Here is a 24,447-nt window from a genome sequence, read left to right on the forward strand (position 1 = left end):
TCTGCCTGCCCCACCCCACACCTCTCTCATTAGTCTGCACATGCAGACCCTATTTGGACACTTGAATATAATTCAATGAAGTCTTGAGCCTAGCCTAGCTTTGTCTGTCATTGTTCATGTCATGGATAGTTGAGAGTTCAGAGGTTATAAGGGACAAGATAAGAGCAAGAGACTGTATAGGAAGTGTTTTTGTAGTCTCAAGACAAGACTCTTTGAGATGTTCTCTAAACGACAAAGGTTTGAACCAGCAAACTACAATCCATCCTCGCAGTCACATGACTGCATAGGAGTGTTCACTCTAAACACACCATAATGAGGATCTGTAATTAAATTGCACTTTATAATAATGTCATTAACCAGGATGGGACTGCCTGATTCTCCTCTACCACTGGCCGATTTTCTGCAAGGCTTCACAAATTGATTTCCAAGGCCTGCGCGCCCCTTAATGCCCCTCCACGATTCCACACCCATTCACTCACACAGTCTGCTGCGTAATATCGTTCCTCTATAGAGACTTGCAATTAAAAGCAAACATTTAATAAGGGATCCATGTTCACATTGATAAGACATTGGAGCTCCCTGGGAATAATTTCAATTTGCGTGTTCACACCTCCTGATCTGAAAAACATTAGTTAGTTTTTAGGTGTAAAAGATGAGTACCAAAAAAAAAAGATGTGTTTATGTATGTTGAATATATATAATTTTAGGAGATCATAATCTTTGAAAAAAAAATATAAAAAAAAGAATTATTCATAAATGCATTTGATTGAAAATTATATTTGTTGTGCTATACTGTGGCATTACAGAAATAGTTTGAGCTATATTAATGCAAATGATGAATACGATGCAAAATATATTGCAGTATATAAAAATTGAATAATTTATCCTAGGGGTGAGCCACACAAAAATAGCTAGTGTGCAAGCCTCGTCATCCTGCTCTGAATCTGTGTCTTTTATTTATTAACCAAATCCTCATGGGAATGATTTAGGCTGTAAATTATGTCGGCTCAAATGGCTCTGTTTACAAAGTACCAATAAATTTTTAATCAGAAATGGGGTAATTTAGGGGGTTGTTTGATAGACTTCCCTTATTTCCCTCGCAAGTTTAAATATGTCGGGGAAAGGATACACCCAAATATTTATCCATATCACTTTAGGTGTTGCCGAAACTTTATCATTAATTAAACGCTTTTCACAGCTGATTTATTGTTACTACCAATACTACGTGATCCCTATAGGGCTTGTAAAGTTTTTTTTTCTTTATTTTTGTTGTAGATTGACCTTTTTTGTATTACATAGAGGGAGCTACATGTACAATTTGACTACAGCCAATAATGAAAATTATAACAATAATGATGAATTGATTATGTACCTATGGTGATGATGATGGTGATGATATTGGTGATGTTGGTGATGATGATAATGATGATTATGTAATAATAATCAGGATGATGATGATGATGATGATGGTGCCAGTGGTAGTGGTGATTGTGATGGTTATGGTGATGATTTTGACGACAACAATGATGATGATGATGGTGGAGGTGATGGTCATGATGGTGGTAAAAATACTGAGGATAATGGTGGTGGTGGCAGTGGTGTGGTGATGGTGATTATGATGATGATGATGATGATGATGGTGATGGTGGTGGTGACGATGATGTGATGACAATGATGATGATGATGGTGATGATGGTGATGATGATGATGATGATGATGATGATGATGGTGATGGTGATGATGATGATGATGATGGTGGTGGTGATGATGGTGATGATGGTGATGATGATGATGATGATGAGGGTGATGATGATGATGGTGATGGTGATGATGATGATGGTAATGATGATGATAATGATGATGATGATGATGATGATAACGATGATGATGATGACGACATACTTTGTCTACCTGTCTGTATGTTTACATGTAGTAGGCCTTAGTATCTATCTTTTTGTCTAATTTTCTATTGTATCTAAGCATCCATCTATCTGACTGTGTAACTGTCTGACTGTATGTCTATCTGTGTAAACCATTTCATCACAAATTCTTTTTGCTTCACATGAATGAAAGGTATCATATTGAATTGAAGTTTAAGGTTAGGGAGGGGTGAGAATGTTTTCGTCTGGACAGGAAAATAGTAGGATGTGAGTCACCAAAATAAACTCAGATACTGACTCTAGACACTCCATATCATCAGAGAACACTAGCCATGTATTAGGACCTATTAATCTGACTTAAATATGACCTATAAAAATATGAAAATACAATATTCATTGTGGGGGAGCCATGGTGTAGTGGTTCTGACTCTCGCCTTGTAAACAGAGGGTCGTGTGTTCGGATCCCACCATGGTCTGGCATCCTTTGGCAAGGCGTTGATCCACACTTTGCCACTCTTGACCCAGGTGCTAAATCATGGAAACCCGGTAGGATGTGAAAGTCATTGTAGATTGTCTAGTACTGTGTACGCCTCACCGGCGTCGGACTGGAATACTCCCTAGGGAGTGGAGGATGTGCTCACATTGTGTGTGGGAATGACTGATTGAATATGATGACCGGGGTAATATGTCTGTAAAGCACTTAGACACGTCGTTCCAATAAAGCGCTTTATAAAAGCGGATTATTATTATTCATTCCTAGAAATGCTTGTGCACCTTCATTTAGATTATGCATTGCTACAGCCTGGGTAAAAATGAATATCAGTACATGTACCTCAAGCATAGATGCAAGCGATTATTAATTTGCATTATTATTATGATCATCATTGTCATCATCATCGTCTTCATCATGATCATCACCAATATATTACATCATATCACAGTGTAATAATATCTTTGTCTTTAACATATTCCTTGAAGATGTGTGATAACTTGGTATAATTTTGGTACATCAAATCATGCACCGGTTCAGAATAATTTGCTGGAAGTCATGAATAGCTAGGTATACTTTAACCATGCATAAAAGCAAATAGCTATAAGCCATCGTTTTATTATGTACAGTACAGTGTTTTTTCAAGGCAGACATTAAATACCTCAACCGGTCCGTCCAATTGGATTTAATTACATCAAACGCACTGACTTGAATAAAAGAAATGAAGCAATCGATAATTGAATTCATGAGGAGGCAGAATTAGATTGTAGAATAAATTGATGCAGGTTTTATTATGGACATCCTAATCTCTTGTAATATCAAGTGGTTATCCCACGGCAGTTAAACGCTATAAGGTAAATGTACAATATGTACAATTTACATTATTAGCTTTTGGTGAAAATTTGATCAATTTACTACTGCTGGTATCTGACAATACCAAAACTTCTTTAAAAAATCACTTTGATATGTCTGCAGCATGTATGTCTACATGTATTGTAGCATGGAATAATTTTGCTTTACAAATTTAAATGGCATTTTTGGTCATATAATGTAAGAGAAAAGCTCTCAACTGAGTATTATGTACAGTCCTACATGTATGTGAAAATATGCTATACTGTAGTACAAAAGACTTTATGCGTAGCAGTCTTTCATAAATGTGGAGCAAATTGCGATGCGATACCAGGAAAATTATTCCCTGATGTAGGTATAATGTTTCTCATGTAGACACTATTCCTATTAGTTTTATCTTGGACGTGTTCTTTAGTTTGATGATAAGTACATAGTTAACCGATGAAAGAGCATTTTTGCTCACTTTGGTTGTCACGGTAACCTCAAGAAGTCAGAACCTGAGGTGAAAATTCTCCAAAAGTTCTTCCTGTTATCAGTATTCCTCCTGATCTTCTCTTCCTATGCCCCCCCCACCCCTCTGTACTTTATAACCTCCGCCGAATCCTACACTCAGTTCACTGTAAAACTTGTCTCTCTCTCTTTTTTTTACAATTATCTATTCTCAAAATTTCAACAAGAAAAATCCCAATTTTGAGATCAATTTATAGTAAAATTTTTATTATCATAGTAACATAATTTCTTTTGGCAATATGGAGATACATGTAGTACAGTCGTTATTAAACATCCAGATATAAGTGCATTACATTCCCCCCACCCTATTAATCAGTCTGCATCATTTCTAAATAATTTGAAATAATTTTTTTTTAATTCCCTCAAACTAAAATTTGCTATGATATCACGATTGACTCCCTAAATTTATCATGATTGTGGACAATATCATTCTATAATATGCTGTATAGTGCTTTGAGCCATTCTGGGAAAGTGCTATACAAAAACTAGCCGACATGTTGGCTATTATTATTATTCTTGTCTTGTCTTGTTTTGGGTTAAGTTGGCATATGCAGACTTGCAGTACTCCGCAAACTTTATTGATGTGTGTGAGATCACCGAGTAATATTAACTAAGTAATAACTATGTATTATTTCTATGTTGGAAATTAATTGATAAAAATTTGACATTGCTGAATCTGGCATATCTGCCAGCTATTCCATTCAAACGTGTCTACAAATAAAATTAATATATTAATATATTCTATCAAATAGCCTTGTAGTTTTCACAAATCTATGCTCACTATCACCACTCACTCCCTTTGCTAATCAATTTCACCTCTACCAATGATATTTCATTTTCTGAAATCCCTCTATAGGGCTAGCTTATTACACGAGATTATATGCCTGGACGTGACATTTGCGTAGACTTTAGGTTGTCAGTCGGATTTCTTTTAGGATTAACCATCGTAAGTGGATAGGGTTTACATGATCGATTAGACCTACATGTGCAGGAAAATACGTAACCAGTTTTAAATATTTTTTTGTAGACGCATTTGAATGGAATAACTGGCAGATATGCCAGATTCAGCGATGTCAAATTGATATTAATTATTCCAGTATAGAAATAATACAAAGTCGTTAATTGATGAGATGGGTGCATATTCTATGGGTTGAAGACTTAACTCCGCTGTGTATAAAAATGTACTATTTTAATTGATGTGAATAAACAATGGGAATGTTACATAGACTAATGGTTTTCTCAAAACAATTTCGATAATTGAATTAGAAATAAACATGCAGTCAAAATAAAATGTAAAAAATGAAATAAAATGCATATATGCCACATGTAGGAATAAACAAATAATAAATAGTAATAATGACAATAATAGCTGGATTTATAAAGTGTTTTTTGCCAGGGGAAACAAAGACTTCTATTATTACCCCGGCTTTTGCTCTAACTACCATGACCTGTGCTCAGTGCATGCAAGGAATTACTCCTACCGGGTACCCATTCACCTCACCTGGGTCGAGTGCAGTACAGTGTGGATAAATTTCTTGCTGAAGGAAAACATGCCATGACTATGATTCGAACCCACGACCCTCTCTTTCAAAGGTGAGAGTCAGAGCCATTAGACCACGATGCACCCACAAACAGAGTAATAAAGTGAGGTACAGGTGTTTAAAATACAAACAAACCCACAGGCATCTTTTCAAGACAGTATACATAACAATCAGAAAAGAATATAACAAATTTAATCAATGATATATTCAAATGAATATATATGTTGTGTCTTGTTCCAGGCTTGTACCCATACAAACCTTCAAATAAACATGAAGGGTTTGAAGGTAAGAAACTTCCAAATTACTTGTTCTCCCGTCTTTAGTACAGGAGCTCTTTGAAAACAGGAAGTATTTGACTAACATTATAATTAGCTAGGAGTCCTGCTTATCTCTTCATTTCCCTTTCACTAATTAGAGAGGAAGGGAAAAATATTTGATATGTTTGAATTTGTCCTTAAAGCAAATTTGTGTATCATTTCTGAGCCAGTGTATTCTTTCCTTCCCAAGCAAAACAGAATCTTATGCAAAAGAAATATGAAAGCAAATGTTTTTTTTATTTAAAGCCAGTTTCTGCCTTTTCAAATAAAAAAAATTAAAAACATACCCCCAAAAATCATACAAGGCAAAATATTGTATAATTTCTGAGCCAGATTCTGCTTTCTTTTCAATCATTATTTGCAGCTTTCTTAATGGAATCAATCAATGAAAATCAGAAAACTGTGAGATTTGAATGTTAAATGACATTGCAGTAAAGTGTGAAAGATTAGTGGTGACCAGGGGTCCATTTTCACAAAACCTTTATTAAAGTTCACTATCAGCCAATCAAAATGAAGGATTTCAGTAGCTTTAGACTGTTATTGCAAATTTGTTTTTTATAAAAAAAATATTTTTATATGAAATGGGGTGGGTGGGGGGAGCAGAAGTTCAATGAACATGGAGTCATTTGCAGGTCAAAGTCCTCTGTTTCAGCTTGCCATACTTTACCCTGTAGTGTTTCCAGGGGCAGGCATCGTTCTCTACTTTCAGGGGGTGCAAAGAAATATTTTTAATACATGTGTTTTTTTTTAAGTTAATTTGATTAGTCAAACAAAGGTGCCTCCAACCACGGAAGTTGGAAAGGATTCAATATTGGAATTTTTGGCGCTTGTTCATCAAATCTCTTTTAATCAATAAATGTCCATGAGGAAATTTGGGATGTGATTTTTCAAGACATTTAAAAGAAACCTACATAACATTTGTGAAATACATGAATAAATGACATTTAAATAGGAAACTATAACCTTCAGAAAAAATAGATCATTAAAATATTAATTACCATTGCCAAATTTTAGAAGAGTGCATGCCTTCTTTTTTGGTGGTGGTGGTTTTTAGAGATACTTTAGATGTGAGGGATGAATATCATATGGTTGCTGCATACAGACAGTCTCGTATTATCATTTATTCCTGTACGACATCCACAGAGTCCCACATATAGCTTTCCATGTTTGTATGCACACACTCCCTAGCTTGTTTTCAATACAGCCCTATATCAGAAAACAGGAAATCGGCAGTGACTGGGGATATACAGAGGATCTGGGTTTAGCCATCACTTAAACCTAATCAACGACATCCAGGCCGAAAGGGACGAGATTGTTACCCAGCAAACCGTCTATTTATCATGGTTACCGGGCAAAAGTTTTCACCTCTCCAATTTCAGAAATGGATTTGTTTTGTCTGCGGGTGCTTGGGAGGAGGCTATAATTAGAATAGGTGCATGATTATGCATAACTTGCCTGGTTTAAAGGTCATCAAGAGACAAACCAAGATCTTGGATGATTTCAACTCTTGAGAGATGACTTTGTTAACACCTCTTTCCCCCCTGCTGGAATAAACACAAGTTTGTTCTGGTAATTGTCAGAAAAAAATATTATTCCTGAAAAATCATCTGATTTGTGAATATTTCACACATTAAAGTTTTTAGCATGTACATGTAATTTCATTTTTTTTTGGTGTTAATTTCAGTTACCTTACTTTAGACATTACAAATCTGGTATAAAGAATATATATCATAATACATATGTGACATGGGCAATAAAATACTACAACACTGCAGTTTTCATGATATTGAACCAAAATGATATACATGTAATCAGACATTTTATTATACTTCAGTGAACATGAATTATACAAAATAAATATGTGAAGCTATATTATTGAACTCATTATTGTTGGTTAAACTTTTAATTTCATTGAAGCTTACGGTGATGCCAAAATAGCTTTATGTGCTATACATACAATTTACATGTTTCCATTCATCCATAGCTTTGTTCATTAATATTCCTTTTTAAGTACAAAGATGTGCTCTCATTTAAATGAAGTCTGTCTGGGAGCATTACTGCTTAGCTGTTTTGACGTTAGGTCATTTCGATATGAAGATGTGCAATTTAGCCCCCAAATCCCGCAATCGATCGTAGAAATTACGTCTTATAATCCAAATCAAGCCACATGCAATCTCGATTTCATTAAAGCACGGTGAATGGTATTCTGCAGAATGAATACTCTGACTCATCCTCTAATAGATCAGGGCCCTGTCTTACAAAGAGTTGTGATTGATCCGATCAATCGCAACTATGAAATGCATTTTTGTTCCAAAAAAAAAATCTAGATATGAATCCATAAAGTCATTGATTTCTTGACAATTTGGTGGGTTCTCCTGTGTTTACACAGGACATTTTGCAAATTTCCTGTAGAAAAAATATGACATTGGTGGATTTCCATAGTTACGATTGATTGGACCAATTGTAACTCTTTGTAAGATTGGGCCCTGATCAATCATAACTCTGGAAATGCATTGATGTCATAATACTCACTGATGGAAGCGTACACAATGTCTCTTTGTGAGCAAAGAGGAGCATAGTTGTCAAGACAAATAGAACACTTCAAAATGACATGCATTCTAGATGTTGGCATTGCTGGCTTTTCATAGTTGTAATGGATCAGATCAATTGCATCACTTAGTGAGACACGGTCTGTATGCCCTATTTTGCCATGCTTTGCTGCCTGTCTGATATTACATCTATTAGAGTCATATCTCAATTTCATTCAGACAGTCATTTATAGTAGAACATGCTGTAATTCAGGTCCCGCATCTCATGAATAGAAGATGCCCTAATATCCCTACGATACTTTGACATGTAATATACATGTAACTGCCAGCTCTTGTATATTTAATAACTCTTGGTTTTCAGTGTTAGCTTTTGATATTTTAGACTATTATTTATTTGATACTTTTGGATACTCCAATATTGCATTAGTTGTGTGTCATAATTCATTACTGTTTTTTTTACAACAGGGTTGTTATCTGGCAAGCATCACAGTCACTATCTTGATATTCATTCAGTATGAATTGATTTCATTTCTTTATTACACCACCCTGTCCCACTCTATGTCACATTTAATAATCACTTCAATTTATGATTAATATTTGATCTTATCATTATATCTTTCAGCTCCTAAGAAGACGTTATTCCACTTTTCAGTCAAATTCTACTTATCGGATCCAGGTCAGCTGCATGAAGAATTCACAAAGTAAGTGACTGACCAATCAAATCTTCTTTAACCCATAGACTTTTGTAGCATTTATACATGTGATTAATCTGTTTTGCTCCTTAAATTGGCAACGAATTATTGATTTTTCATTCATTTTCATACTTTAAAATATAAATAAATGGATATCATGAGCAAAAAATTATTACTAATAGCAAATTGCATCCTACAAGAATTGATTATTATTATTGTTATAAATGGCCATCATAACCATCACCCTTGTCATCAACATTATCATCAACATCATCATTATCTTTATCATCATCATCACCATCATTACCATTACTATTATCATTACCATCACCACCATCATCATCACTGTCATCATCAATCATCATCATCATTTTCTTTTTTGGTATTTTTTTATTTCTGATAACTTTTTCTTTGATTGGACAGATACTTGTTTGCCTTACAAGTGAAGAAAGACCTAGCCAATGGTAGATTACCGTGCTCAGAAAACACAGCAGCCCTCATGGCTTCATATATCTTACAAGGTGAGTTTTGAGTTTTAAAGCCACTATGCCACAGCTACTTTAAACATCGCCCCTATGAAATGTAAATGAATAGATCTTTGCAAATGCACACTATTTTGGTGTTGGCAACTCTCGGAGTTGCCAGATTGAACTCTCAAGATATACAAAACAAGAGCCATTCAAAATGGCACACGTTTAGAATACTGATATACTGAAATTGTTGGTAATGCTGTCCAAACTTCAAATGAAATCAACTGATTTTTATCACTGTACAATGAGACATAAATATGAACAGATTGGTCAGTAGCTTTCACTGAAAAGTATCTCTAGTTAATGAAATACTTGCATATGATTGGCTGAATGTGATTTTGTCACTTCGTGAAACTTCCCCTGTGGCCTCTTACATATAAACTTCATATTATGAAAATGTTTTAATTTTAAAAGCAAGGTCAGCCTAATTTCACCATTGATTTTAAAGAAAATCTACAAAATTACTCTTCTGCTATAAAGCATAAATCAACTGTCCCTGGTTTAGCTTTTGAAATGGTTTGTAAACTCTTACTTTTTTTCAGCCGAGGTTGGGGACTATAGTCCGATGGAACATGACGATGGTCGTTACATCACAGCTTTCCGTTTCGTGCCCAACCAATCAAGACCAATGGAACTTAAGATTCAGGAGTACCACAAGAACCACATGTAAGTTACACATTGTTTCACCATTCTTGAAAAAAGATGGGAAGTTGATGTTTTGTATTTTTTCCCCTTTTAATGATTTTTTTTGGTCAATTTATTAATTATGAATCCTCTCAAGCCATTGGAAATTTAAATCTTCAGTGATTCCACAGCCCAGGGTCCAATTTCATAAAACTTATTATTATGACATATTTGCAATAAAAGTTACAAGCTACTGAAACCCTTCAATCTGATTGGCTGATGTTAAACATGTTATAGAAACTGTACATTTTTTTATTTTAACAATTCTTCATAAAATGGGACCCAGGAAAGCTTTTTGAGGATGACATATCAAAACAAGGAAATGCTAGAAAGAAAGTTTTTATGTTCAAATTGTTTTTGTTCATTAAAGTGTACCAATGAAAATGTTAAAGTTTACGTAGAGTGCAGTAATTCCAATCGAGGTGATACATGCAATGTGAAATAACATTGATCCCCACTCCAGCGGTCAAACGATGGCTGATGCAGACTTCAATCTCCTGGACGTTGCGAGAAGACTGGAGATGTACGGGGTGCGTCTCCATCCAGCCAAGGACTATGAGAACGTCCAGCTCTATCTGGCTGTATCCCATCAAGGTACCTTGGTCTTTCAGAACAACACAAAGATCAACACATTCTCCTGGGCCAAGATCCGCAAGCTCAGCTTCAAGAGGAAGCGTTTCCTTATCAAGCTACATCCCGAAGGATTTGTAAGTAGTTTCTTTTAAAGGACAGGTTCACCCCATCAAAAAGTTGATTTGAATAAAAGAGAAAAATCCAACAAGCATAACACTAAAAATTTCATCAAAATCGGATGTAAAATGAGAAAGTTATGACATTTTAAAATTTTGCTTAATTTCACTAAACAGTTATACGCACATCCTGGTTGGTATGCTAATGAGGAGACTGATGACATCATCCACTCACTATTTCTTTTGTATTTTATTAATTTATATGAAATATTCTAATTTTCCACTCATTGTCAAGTGAAACGATTAATTCCTCCCTGAACATGTGGAATTAGCATTTTTTAATACTGTATGGTTCAGTCAAGTTGGTCCTTATTGTCAAATCTGTAAAAAAAAAAAAATGTTGTATAATTCAAACCATAAAAAACAAAAGAAATAGTGATGGACATCATCGACTGACTCTTCTGCCTGTCACTGAGTTGTGCATATCACTGTTTTGTAAAAAAAAAATAAGGGGAAACTTTAAAATTCCTTGATTTTTTCATCATTCTGCTAGTTTGATTTCAACATTTTTCTGGGGTGGACTTGACATTTAAGAATGCATATTGGCCCTGTAGCACAACACTTAGCAATCGATCATTGGGCAGGTTTTGTGATTGATAGCATTGATCACTTTGTACAATCAGTTATAAGTATAAATGGAATGATGGAATAGTGAAGTCCCATAGGATGTTGTATAATACGTCCCCTCTAGCCACATCAATCAGAATCTTATCTTGCGATTTAGAACATAATAAGTGTCCTGATGGGTGTTTCATAAAGCTGTTCATAAGTTAAAAGTGACTTTAAGAACGACTGGTGATCCTTTCTTATGGTAAATGGTATACACCAAAGGCGATGGTTTAGCGCGTAAGAAAGGGTCACCAGTCGTTCTTAAAGTTGCTCTTAACTTACGAACAGCTTTATGAAACGGCCCCTTGCTTGTCCTTTCATACTCATAAATAGCTTAAGGAACACATCCCCCCTTCCTCCTTGTTAGTGAGAGAGTGAATCTCCATTGGGGGATTGTACAGTACATTACATCTGTTTAACTGCATTATTATGAATCGTATTCTAGTCTGCAACCACAGACTGCAGTTTGTCTCTTTAACAATATATAGCATGTCTTGAGTTGAGACTAACCTCCGAATTCTCTATATCAAGTAATCGGTAGAAGCAGCCTCAGTACATGGGCGAATCTAGTCTTCCACTTCAGACTCTGCATTATGCGCAAACCAAGGGTATGTGCGTGCAGACTAATCTTATCTGAGATGATATGAAATAAGTATCCCACTTGGCTTTCCATACTCACAAATAGCGTATGGAACACCCCCATGGTCAGGATGATAGTGAAGCCCCATTGGGAGGTTGTACGATACATCCCCTCTGGGTGTATCTACATTCCATGATACATACTTGGAATGCCTTATAATCTGTTCAGGTGACGGGAACCATACATCATGTATCCTCTTACCTCAGTTTCACATCTGCCTCGACCAGTTTCCTACGACTTATATTACGGTCACAATAGCCTCTTATCTCTTATTAAAACATATATATATATATATAAAATGACATGTATATGAAAATTATTTAGTTGATTGGTTCTTGTGTAAAAATATAAACAGATAATCTTGATAATCATGCAATCATGATGAAGTTCAAGGAAGAGATAGATAGCATATTCATTAAAAGCAAGATGGTTTGTGTTCATATTCTCTTTTTAACCCAAGATTTGTTTTCGAAGATTCTTGCATTCAAGCAACTTTCGTCAGATGTAGAATTGAATGCCTTTCAAATCACGAGTATGAAATGCTGACAAGATTGTGAAAACATTCGGAAGCACAATTTATGTAATTGAAAAAAAAAACCTAGGTGGATAAAGAAGGCATTATAGAGGCCTGTTTCATGTGTGAACATGAATAGTATACATTCCCAAGTTGACATTTACTTACCTGGGTCAAAGGTCATGTTATGTGTAGTGACCTGGTATGAATCAAGGGACATCAGTATTGATGAAAAAAAAAATAGAACAAGATTCGTTTTTAAATAATCTCTCACATTGACTATGTTTTGTGATCTCGTTTTATGTGATTTATGTTTGTGATTCGAGCTTAATTGATCCACATGAACACTCCCCTACTCTAGATGGAATGATAAAGTACTAGTATTTAGTTTATGAAGGGTTTATGAGGGTCATGCATTCATGTTGTGTTATCATCATATGACCTTTATCAATGGAAGAGATTGATGACCAGTCTTACTATGTATTGGTTTCTTATGATAATCATGTCAATCGTTGAATGAATGAATGGGTGAATGGATGGATGGATGGATGGATGGATGATAGGAGAGGAAGAGGGAGAGATGACCAGTCTAGCTATGTACTGATTCCTTATGATAATCATGTCAATCGTTGAATGAATGGGTGGATGGATGGATGGACCAGATGGGAAGAAAAGGAAAGGGAAGATGGGAAGGGAGAGAGAGATGACCAGTCCTAGCCATATATTGGTATCTAATGATGATCATGTCAATCATTGGATGGGTGGGTAGATGGATGGATGGATGGATGGACCGGATGGGAAGAAAAGGAAAGGGAAGAGGGGAAGGGAGAGAGAGATGACCAGTCCTAGCCATATATTTGTATCTAATGATGATCATGTCAATCATTAGATGGGTGGATGGATGGATGGACCGGACGGGAAGAAAAGGAAAGGGAAGAAGGGAAGGGAGAGAGAGATGACCAGTCCTAGCCATATATTGGTATCTAATGATGATCATATCAATCATTGAATCAATGGATGGAGAGGGTAGAGATGGGGAAAAGAGAGGGGAGAGAAAGAGTGAGATGGGGGGAGCAATGAATAGCAAGAAATGTGAAGATGATATGGACCATGATTTAAAGCCAAGCTTAAGGTTTGATAAAGTGGCAAAAAGAAGCTGCTGAAAACTGCTTATCTAAAAAAAATAAAAAAGAGCCAATGGAGTAAATTAGAGAGTCAAAAGGGGCCTAAGCTTTCGATCCTAGCAGAATCTTCGTCGGAGGCAAAATGACAAACATATAAAGTGGAACAACCATAATATAGACCACAGACATTCAACAGCAACACTACATGTAGAAACAAGGAGACAAAAGGGGCATTAGTGAGAAGAGATGACCAATCAGGTTAATGAAGGGGATGAAAGAAAACGAGTAGGCAGACACAAAGGCCAAAAGAAAGACCTCAAGCAAAGAGGGATCGAAAGCTTAGGCCCCTTTTGACTCTCTGGTTTGATAAAGTGTCAATAATTCGAAAATTACTTGAGTAACACCTCACATTCCAATCGTAGATATGTATCTGGGGGCTATGATTTCATTATTTTTTCTACTGTATGATTATTATAACTGTATGATCTTCATGAAAATTTGAAATTAATTTTATGCTAGCACCCTCTTTAATGTTTAATTTCCTTCAAAAAAAGACCTTCTAGCTCCTTTCTTAAAAATTATGTGATTGGAAATAAACAAAGCTATTCATGTCGATAGGATAGTATCACAAAATGTCTTCCCATTCCATGCTTAAAGAAGAGGTTAAATCACAAAGAACAAAAGAGTGAAATATTGAATACATGCTTACGCCATTTGCTATTTCTTCTCTCCTGCATCACAGGGCTACCCAAGGAGCACCGTAGAGTTCCAGATGGAAACGAGGAATGACTGTAAACAGTTCTGGAAGAGCTGTGTAGAACATCATGCCTTCTTCCGTCTAACCCAGATCAAGTATCCCAGATCAAGGAGGCGGCTCTTGAGTAGAGGATCAACATTCAGATACAGGTATGTATATATATATATAGGATCACTTACCATTCTAGCAAAATTGGTAATCTGAGGTTGTTTTTCCCAAGGTTTTAGTACTCTAAAGATTAATTATTCCAAAGGTTTGTTAATCCGTAGGTCTGCTACTTTGAAAGGGAAATAAGGCTTAATATTCTTTAAAAAATTATGATCCGAAAAAAAAATGTGTTTCGTTATTTTGAAGGTTTGATAGTCCCAAAATTAAAATAAAAGAGTGTTATGTTATGAAATAATCTTGATTAATTTGCTTAATAAATGCATTTTAGGATTTTTGTTAGGGTGATCATAATGATTGCAAAAGCACTGACTTGTTTTATTCAATTTGCTTGTGGAAATAGCTCTGTTCACATCACCAATTCTTTTCTTTTCAGTGGAAGGACACAGAAGCAAGTTGTTGAGCAGGCCAGGGTTGGAGGAAACTCAAGATCATTAGTGTAAGTTGTGAAAAAGACCTATTTATCGTTAATCCAAGGAATTATCTTAATATGCATTTTCTAGATATAATCTGGGGGGTGTTCCACAAAGATTTAAGTATGACTTAGAGTCACACTTAAAAGTCTAGTTGCGCGCAGTATAAAAGGCATGACAGCATTGGTCAGATAATGCCAAGAGGACGCGCACTACTGTGTATTGATCAATAAGATTGCGCGTTGCATATCATGTACGCGTCAACATTTAAGTGCGACCTAAGTCATACTTAAATCTTTGTGAAACACCCCCCAGAAGAGGAAAAACAATTTACAGTCCATGTTCTATATCTGGATTTATTTAATAAGAATTGTAAAAAGAAAATTATGGTAGGCTGTTATCTGATTTTCTGTGATGATGTTGAGCAATTACATAAACTGGGTATGTCCAACCCCCTTTGTGGGAGTTTCCTAAATGATTTGTCTATGTTTTCTTCTTTATATGGAAGTTATAATGTTCTCAAATTATCATGGCTAGAGCAGTTCTTACATGAAGTAAGAATGGGAAAGAAATGAAGTGACATATAGAACATACTAAAATGCTAATTATTTTATGGTATGCTCATGAAATTCAACTACATGTATGGTATAATTGGTATCTGTGTCCATCTTCAATTTACAGGACATTAAATGCTTCAAGAATGTCAACAAGAAGCCTTGGTGCTCCAAGGACCACCACCCCACTTACCATCGACATGACAGAGACAATAGTCACTGATCATCATAGTGCACCTAACCTGGCCTTCCCAGATGACCCCACCTATGCCAAACCCGACATGCCTAAGAGTCCTGTCTCCGAGTCACCGACGTCGCCTCCGTCGTCGACTCCCATCACGCCAGTCCATGAGAACTCAAGGATTGCCATCCACAAAGGCCAGTCCAACTCAAGTATCATGTACGAGTACACAGTGAATGATGACAACTCACAGCAGCAGAACCAGGCTGAAGTGGATCCAAGCCAGGCGAGCAGGCTGGCCAGTTCTTCAGGTTCCTTCAATGCCAGGATGGAGCCGGAGCCGTTGGTGTCTTCGGGAGAGACCAGACTGGATGCCCTCTCGGATGCAGAGCCCAAGAGGAATGGAGACATCAACATGGGAGGCAATCAGAGTATGCTTTCTTCTAGTTCTTCCAGTTTAAGTGTTGTTGATGAGCATGGGGAGGAGGAGGTGAAAGAGGAAGAGGAGGGGACGCAAGCGGTCCGTCCCATCGCGGACATCTTGCGTCCTCTCCTCATTGGGGGCAAGTTCACTTCCGAGGACTCTGATAGTAACTCCTCTCTCGTCTCGTCCAATCTGGACATTGAGACGGAGGGAGACAAGGAAGGGGAGGACGGGGAAACAGAAAACCAGGATTTTGACCTGGGATCAGTTTCAGAAATGCTAAGTGAAATGGGTACAGTCAGCCCCTCGGAAGTGGAGACTCAGATTCATAGTGAGACTACTCTCGGCCTGCTTAGTGAGATGAGCACTCCCGGCACTTTCACTGACTTAGAAGGTGGGTTATTTAGTTTGCCAGAGGTTATTTCGGATACTGAACCTAATTCTGACATATTTAAAAGTCTCGGCTCCCCTGATAGTGTTAGTGATATTGATCATGATGATGATGGTCATAATTTATCACCTTTGCAGATTAACGAGTCCCTCTTTGTTTCTGAAATTGGCGATATGCTACATAAAGATGGGATTCGCAGAAGGGGAAGTTCTAGTTTGAGTAGCAGTAGCTCAAGTAGTAGTAGTAGCAGCAGCAGCAGTGATGACCTTGATCAAAGAGGGCGTACCGATACTGAAATTAAAGTTGAATATCCCGCTACTGAAGTAAAACCTGTTGCCAGTAATCTAACAAGCCCTTCTGTGGATGATGCTTTCACTTTCAGTAGTTACGATTCACCAAGCCTTGACTCTTTCTCACAAGTCCATTCTGATGCAGCGCCAATTGCGAATACGGGAAACATAGAAGGTAACCTTCATAGTGATTATAGGGCCTTTAGACAAGAAAGAAAACTGTTCTTTGAGAGTGATGAGAACCTTGGTCAAACTCTTGGAGAAACGAACGCTACTCTCCAGGCATTAGAGGATGACCTTGATGAAACTTCCCATACCCTTGTACAGTTAGAGGAATCCTTAGCAGAGACTCGAGATACCCTTCAGGCGGAAGGAGTCGATGCTTTTACAGAAACAAGCTCTGGAACTGACCCAGATGAAGAAGTCAAAGGGGTTATCTCTAAGGGTCTTACGGAAATCGAAGTGGGCACAAAACATGTTTCTTTTTCAACAGATACCGATGAGACATCCATGATTCCCGGCGTGCTGGAATCGCTCAAGGAATCTAGGGAGACTTCAAGTCCAACCCCATTAGATCTTAAAATAGATTACTTGAGGGATTACGATGAAATATTTCAAAGGGATAATGCTCTAGTGGACGATGACTCTGGAAATTCTGCTGCTCCCCTTCAGTCACCACCTCACCATTATGTTAGTCCTGGTATTCTACCAGAAAGTAGTCTTCCTAAACTTCCAGAATTGTCCAAGGAAATGGTTGCCAAACTAGAAGCCCAGACCGAGGCAACACCTATCCGCACAGTAATCCAGGATGAGATAGAGGGAGGGGGTGATGATATCCTTGGGGACCTACCAAATATTGCAGGGAATGGTTTTCAGGGAACAAACTGGCACCAGAAAGGGTCGGGTCAATCCGTGTATGTCAGTAAGTTAAAGGTTCAGATTCCTCGACCAGGTGAACTGTTGATCCCGCCTGGAAGCGCCGGGAGTGCTGCCAAGTCAAGCAGCCCCGGGAGTGACGACTCCATGCGCAGACACTTTGGTACGGTGCGCAACCCCGATGACCTTGTCAGTTGTAGTGAGCTGAGTTTTGGAAACCTAGAAAACGAGAGCTTGCGTGTGCACTGTGATGATAGTGGTAGTAATGGTGCGTATTTGAACTTGGGGTGTGGTTTGGCTGATCACCTGACTGATGAGAGTGATAGTGAGGTTGGGAGTGATGAAGGCACTACTTCTAGCTCCAATGATAGTTGTGTGTATCAGTATAAGGTCTCTGAAGCCCGCTACACCAAAACTCATTCTAAGAGCAGTCTGGGTGAATCCGGAAGCTCCAGTAGCGAGGGAGGAGACCAAGTGCTAGGTCCGGATGCAGGGAGCGCCGCTGCTCACTTTGATATTTTCAGCAGTAGCGGGGGAATTCTGTCTGGGAATGGACACGACTTGTTTGCTGACTTGGAGAATAATGATTTCTCCCTGGCAGCGAGCACTTGCAATTCAGATGATTTTGACTAAAAAAAACACATTATTCACACACTTTGAAAATCAATCACCGCTCTGAATAATCAAAACACTATTTACATTATTTCAATTCATCATTCATGAAGTTTGATGTGTAAACAAAAGAGGAAATATGTCGCACTTTGGATAATGACATTGTAAACTGCCCAAATATTAACATGAACATTAAAAGCATACGTAAAGTGTATAAGCATCAATATAATGCAGCACTTCCATATAACAATACTTATTAGCATTATATACAATGATACAATAGAGATCTTAGTAATTTTCTATTAAGAGGGGCAGTCAAAGATCTTTTCTTTTGCTGATGCCCATTTAAAAAAAAATATATATACATATAAGTTGTTAATGATCATGTATGTTTTGCGCAAAAATTTAGCAGTGCATTTGATATATTCATTATTTTATTTCATATCTTGCATATATAGGCATGTAAACTATTCAAGCGCATGAAAGGTAATACTGAAAAACATATTGGATAAGTGTTATATACACTCACAATTAGTTTGGCAAATAGTATGAACAGAACAGCCATGGAGGGTCATCTCGTGTTATTTTTGTGTTGGGGGTATTCCCTATCCATGGCCGTGTTCACACCTGTACATAATCAAACAAGCTATCGCGGGGTCGATACCCAGTACTACATCAGAAATCTTGCATTGGATGATCGTTGTGAGAATTCAAACAGTCTTTGTATGAACAAGGTACTATTTCCTCAACCCACATAGAAACCATTGCAATGTTAATCCCACCCTAAGACAAGGATACTTTGAAGTGAAAAATGATTGTCTGTACTCCATAGTGCGTACCTGCTTCATTAATATTCAGCTTGGATGAATCCTATTCAATAAAGTACCGTGCCCCACCCCGCTTTCTGCCTCCACCCATGCCTCTTCCCCAAAACTATGTTGTAAATAAGTACCCCCAAAATCATGAAATTAACTCGGAATTCACTTGAAAACCCTACATCCTTTATCATAAACTCAGGAATAGCTTATGTTCAAAAGTCTGGAACTTTTACCATCCAAATACTAAAAACCTTTCTGAAGCTGCACCCGCTACCAACCCCTCTCTTTCTTTTTTTCTTCATATCCCACCAATCAAACTAAAATATTGTGTACTTGAATATAAGTTTTGATTTTGAATAGAAATTAAAATGATTGTCTTTGAGAAGATTTGTCGATGAAATAATGCTCAAATTATAGGTTTTATGTTAATTCTTCAATCTTTGTGATTTATTTCTTGTCTTGATCTCATTGAATTACATTTTTGTTTAGGAGATATAGATAAACTCGAAGATTACACTGATCTACTTTTTTTCTTTTCTTGCTCAGGAAATTGTACTAATATCAATCCCACCTTTTTGTCTTAATAAATGGTCATTCTTACAGTAAAAATTAATTTGGAGCTGTCAGGCATGAAATTTAACTCTCACTACAATCATTTTTATCCAAAAATAAAAGTAAATTTTTAAACACTAGAGAAAGCTGATGTATTTATGAGAACTTTATGCGAAATCTGTTCAATCAGCCATTCTCTGGGTTAAATTATTTCAATCTAAGTTCAATCTTTCCTTTTTTTCCATTATGTGATATCTACCTTAAATAGTAAAAAAAAAACCCTATAAGTGCCTAATTTAGCATTTTTAAATATGATGGTACATTATGAAACTGGATTGAGAGGAGAACTGATTATGTTTAAGATTGAACATGAACTCAAGATGCTTTGATAACAATCAGAAAAATACATTGATAATTTTTTTTTCATCACTGTTACTTCTTTTAGAGATTGGATCAGTAACTAATATCTGATCTATGTTCTCTCTTCTCTGACGTGGGGGAAGGAGATGAGGTATTTGTATCAGTTATTTTCTGGCATTCTGTAAGACCTTTATGCTATTTTTGCTGTGTCAAAGCTTTATGAGCCTTCAGTAAACTAAGCTCAATTGCAGTTTGTAAAAAAAAATGATCAGATGGATGGTAAATAGAAATTGTTTTCTTATTTTGATTCCATCTTCTTTTTTCTTTTATTTTTTTTACTCTCAAGTGTTGCTTTCGTATGCTTAAAATGCCAAAAATATGCTTTATTTCCCAATTTTCTAGTTCAATCTATTTTTTTTGAGTGATGAATTCATTCTGTATTGCAAAAAGAAGCTATACCCAAGTTGATTATTTTGAATTTAAATTGCTATGGATAATTTTGGATAGCAACAAGACTTTCTTTTCCTTTTGTGATAAAGCATATAAACAAGGTAAGAAATAAATGTCTATTACACAAACTGGAATGTGATATTATGTTTTGATTGCCATCACTCGCACCAAATTAATCATTATCACAATTTTACACCCCTTTAAAACTCTAATGTCAATGCATCAAACAACTCTGTTCACAACAAAGTTGATTTACTTATTAATCCATTATTGCACAGATTAACACATTTTATATTTAGGATTGTAGTGGTTCTAATGCATAATATCCATATGGAATGGTGGCATTTATTTGACTGACTTCTAATTACTAATAATTATGATAAATGATCATGAATGTAGTAACCTCTTTTGTAATGCAAATATATCTTGCCCTGAAAATAGCACTTCACCCCCCCCCCCCTTCCCTTACATTGAAGTTAGAGATGAATATTACATTTATTTTTATACACTATAAAATATATCACAGTCATACAGAAAAAAATACATTTATTTTTAAACATACAGTATTACCGCAATTCGAAAATAAATGTAAATTTGTATGATTGTAAATACTGCTCAAAATATTTTTTTTCTCAAATTATGCTGCTCCAAACAAAAGCTGGTAAAATGCACATGAATTTAGATCAAATATCTTTCAATTTCTTGAAAAACTGAGTAATTTGCTATAGTTTTGATTTACCCATGTTAAGCGAGTGATATGACTTCGGAGTGGATGCCAATTAAGGCTCTATTAAGAACAATGATTTGATAGAATTATATAACTTGATCCTTCCAAGTACGATTGAGTAAACAAAGTAGAAAGAAAAGAATGAATAAGTGTGTCAAAGTTGGATCTTTAGTTACATTTCTATATTTTTTCTTCTTTTTTTTAATTGATATTGGTTTGGGGCCTTTAGGAATACTGGAGTAAGTATAGCTTTTGTTCTGAGAATATGGGATATAATACTTAATATAACAAGAACCCTTAGGCCTTTGGATAAGTCAGTTAGTAGGACAAATATGAAAAAATATCAATAATAATATTTAAAAACATGACAGTTTAATGAAAAATGCTATAGTTTTCATTTTGATTCTACATGAGTATTTCCATCCTAGTCATGAAAGCTTTAACGATTCAGAAATATATAAAAGATTATTTGATAAAATGCAATAAATGAAAGCTGTTTTTAATCAATTTAGCACTATAGTTTTATTAATTGATTTTGCCCTCAGAGGAAGCATAATGTGCTATTATATAGAAATTTTTATTCATAGAAAGAGTGAGAGTTAACTGTATTACTTGTATACCTCATTTTTTCATACTTTTTCACACTAACTTCCATTTTATGTCTCCACTTGTTAAGGCAAAGATTATATTGTGATATTTCATTTGTTTTTTTATTCCACTACCAAACATTATACACTTGTTCTTCTGAAGATGTGTTTTTCAGGAGGTTCGTTATTCCAAAAAAAAATATATATACAAATTGCATATGCCAAATTTTCATCGTAAGTTTGAAAATGAATAAGGGTTTGTTAACCCGAACATTTATGGCATTACCCTGAAGATTTTAAATCTGAAGAGAAAAGGGGTTTGCTATTTCAAAAGTTCAATTTCCTACAGTCAAAAAATACAATAATGTTTGTTATTCCAAAGGTCTGATAATCCAAAAATGAAATTAGATTTTTTGTTATGAAAGTAAGTTAAGAACTATAAAAATTTTCCATTATTTTCAGACTAACAAACCTTATTTCATTCACGGATTAACAAACCTTTGCATCAACAAACTTTTGAAATATTGAACCTTCAAAATATCATATCTTTAGAATAACGAACGTTCCAAATAACGAGTGGTAACCAATATAACATTGTGTGAATGGTGATTGCATGGTATATGGAAACAAGCTTTAGAAAGCCCCTTTCTTTTTTTTTTTTCTCTGTCTCATTTTGTTTCAAATTGTGTTCTGGCTCTGATGTCGAATAACGATTTGAATGTCGTTCTGGGTTTCCAAAATTCAGCTGATTTGTAGGAAAACAAGATTACAACTAAGATGCAAGCGTTATGTGGGTGTTAATATCAAATTGCTTTTTGTTTCGTGTCGTTCAAACTCTCAATATGATTTTGAAAAAATGTCAATTTTTTAAAAAAAAGAGGAGCATTTTTTATATTATCTTTAATCTATTCTATAAGACCTCACATTGCTCATTCAGATATTTTTATAAAAAAGTTAGAGGAAAGAAACTATTATCATAATTCATTTAAGTGCCTTAATTGGTATTTATCTAATATTCCCAAAACTGAAAAAGCCTTATTTAATATACAGTCCACTAAAAATATGGCGGATAGAATATTCATTTAGCATATCTGAAATTGTTTCCTTATATTACTTAATGTTTCTGGAATTGAGTAGATGATTTCATTATTTCATTGTTTAAAAGATAATGTAATCTTTTGAGATCAAATTTATATGTACTGCTTTTAGTGGTTCTCATTAAAAAGATACACCAGTTTATGATTTAAGCTAGATTTGGAACAGAAAAGGAAATGACAATCGTATGAATTAGAAACAAATATTTTATGAATGAAATGGTCTCAATTTTCAGGAAATTTCGCTTTCACTTCATAGTAATCAACAAAATCATGAAGTATTCACCATAATGTATTGTTATGAAGACTGGAAATTAATTGAGAAATACATTACAGTGCCAAATTAAGTCCGCAATAGATCTGTTTTTAGAATTTTCAGTATTCCAATTAATTATTGCCAGGAAAAAGATTAAAGTGTACACATAGATGAGGAGATTTTAAGTTAATTCCATAATTTCATGTGTTTTGTTTAAATTGTGCAAGAATTTTTTCAAAAATAATATGTGAACCTGAAAGACCGAAGTTTTTTTTTAGAAGAGTCAGTTTTTTTAAGATAATGTTAATGAGATTTGAATTTTATTTCTTCATATTCACATTGTAAATATAGCAATAAATCAATTGTACTGCTATGACAATCTCTGAATTCTAAGACATCTAGGCTTAGATAAGATTAATTTAGTTAAATTGTTTGATTCCAATTATATGAAAATGTTGGGTTAGTGATTTTTAATTTGTAAATATACAATATGAATACTATGTATAAATTGTGTTTATTTTGTTGCTATATAATCGTATGCTACTGCTTTTCATCAATCTTATTTTTTTCTTTTTAATTAGCAAATTTCTTTTATTGTGCTAAAGCAATCATAAAGGAGTAAGGACCAAACAAGCTGAATGATTTTATAATTTTCTAATCCATGTCATAGATCATTGGTAATTATAGCCAGTCTTGCATGCCCTTTCTAGCTTCGTTTTTTATCTCTTTAGACTTTTTTCTTTTGCTGTGAGTTTTTCCATACTACCATACCATTCCATCACACTTTGTTTACATCAGCTGAGTAGATAATCTAACTGGTCACAGTAACTCAATCTCCATCTATTGTCTTGTCCATTTCTCACTGTTTGGTTTTCAAAAGAATGGCTTGCCTGCTCATAAGCCATTGAGTGTTATTTGAAGTATAATTTGCTGTGATACGTTGTCCCATAACTAGTGATGCTTGGTACTGCAATACTGGGGTAGATCAGGGGCAGATATGGGGTACACATAGGGTACATCTGGGGTGGACCCGGGTCACATCTAGGGTGGATCTAGGGTAAATCTGGGGTGGATCTGGGCAACGTCTGGATAGATCTGGGGTAGATCTGGAACACACATGGAGTACATTGAGGGTACATCAAGGATAAATCTGTGGTAGAACTTGGGATGGATATGGGGGACATCCGGGGTAGATCAAAACAAAGTCAGTAGGCATGTCTTCATCAAATTATCCTACTTTTTTCCAATCAAGCAGTCACAGG

The 24,447-nt window shown here is 35.6% G+C and overlaps 1 protein-coding gene across 3 annotated transcripts in view; it reads left to right on the forward strand.

Moving 5' to 3' along the window:
* The window catches only part of LOC121429837 (FERM, ARHGEF and pleckstrin domain-containing protein 1-like), a 96,777-nt gene that overhangs the window by 50,779 nt on the left and 21,551 nt on the right, over positions 1-24,447 (forward strand). For all 3 annotated transcript variants that reach the window (XM_041627080.1, XM_041627082.1, XM_041627081.1), the window contains exons 5-11: positions 8,759-8,837; positions 9,252-9,349; positions 9,901-10,024; positions 10,506-10,749; positions 14,421-14,584; positions 14,977-15,039; positions 15,695-16,179. In XM_041627080.1, coding sequence (XP_041483014.1) covers positions 8,759-8,837; positions 9,252-9,349; positions 9,901-10,024; positions 10,506-10,749; positions 14,421-14,584; positions 14,977-15,039; positions 15,695-16,179 — 1,257 coding nt within the window. The remainder of the gene's footprint in view (positions 1-8,758; positions 8,838-9,251; positions 9,350-9,900; positions 10,025-10,505; positions 10,750-14,420; positions 14,585-14,976; positions 15,040-15,694; positions 16,180-24,447) is intronic.

Source organism: Lytechinus variegatus, chromosome 16, assembly GCF_018143015.1.
Source record: "Lytechinus variegatus isolate NC3 chromosome 16, Lvar_3.0, whole genome shotgun sequence".
Lineage (NCBI taxonomy): Eukaryota > Metazoa > Echinodermata > Echinoidea > Temnopleuroida > Toxopneustidae > Lytechinus > Lytechinus variegatus.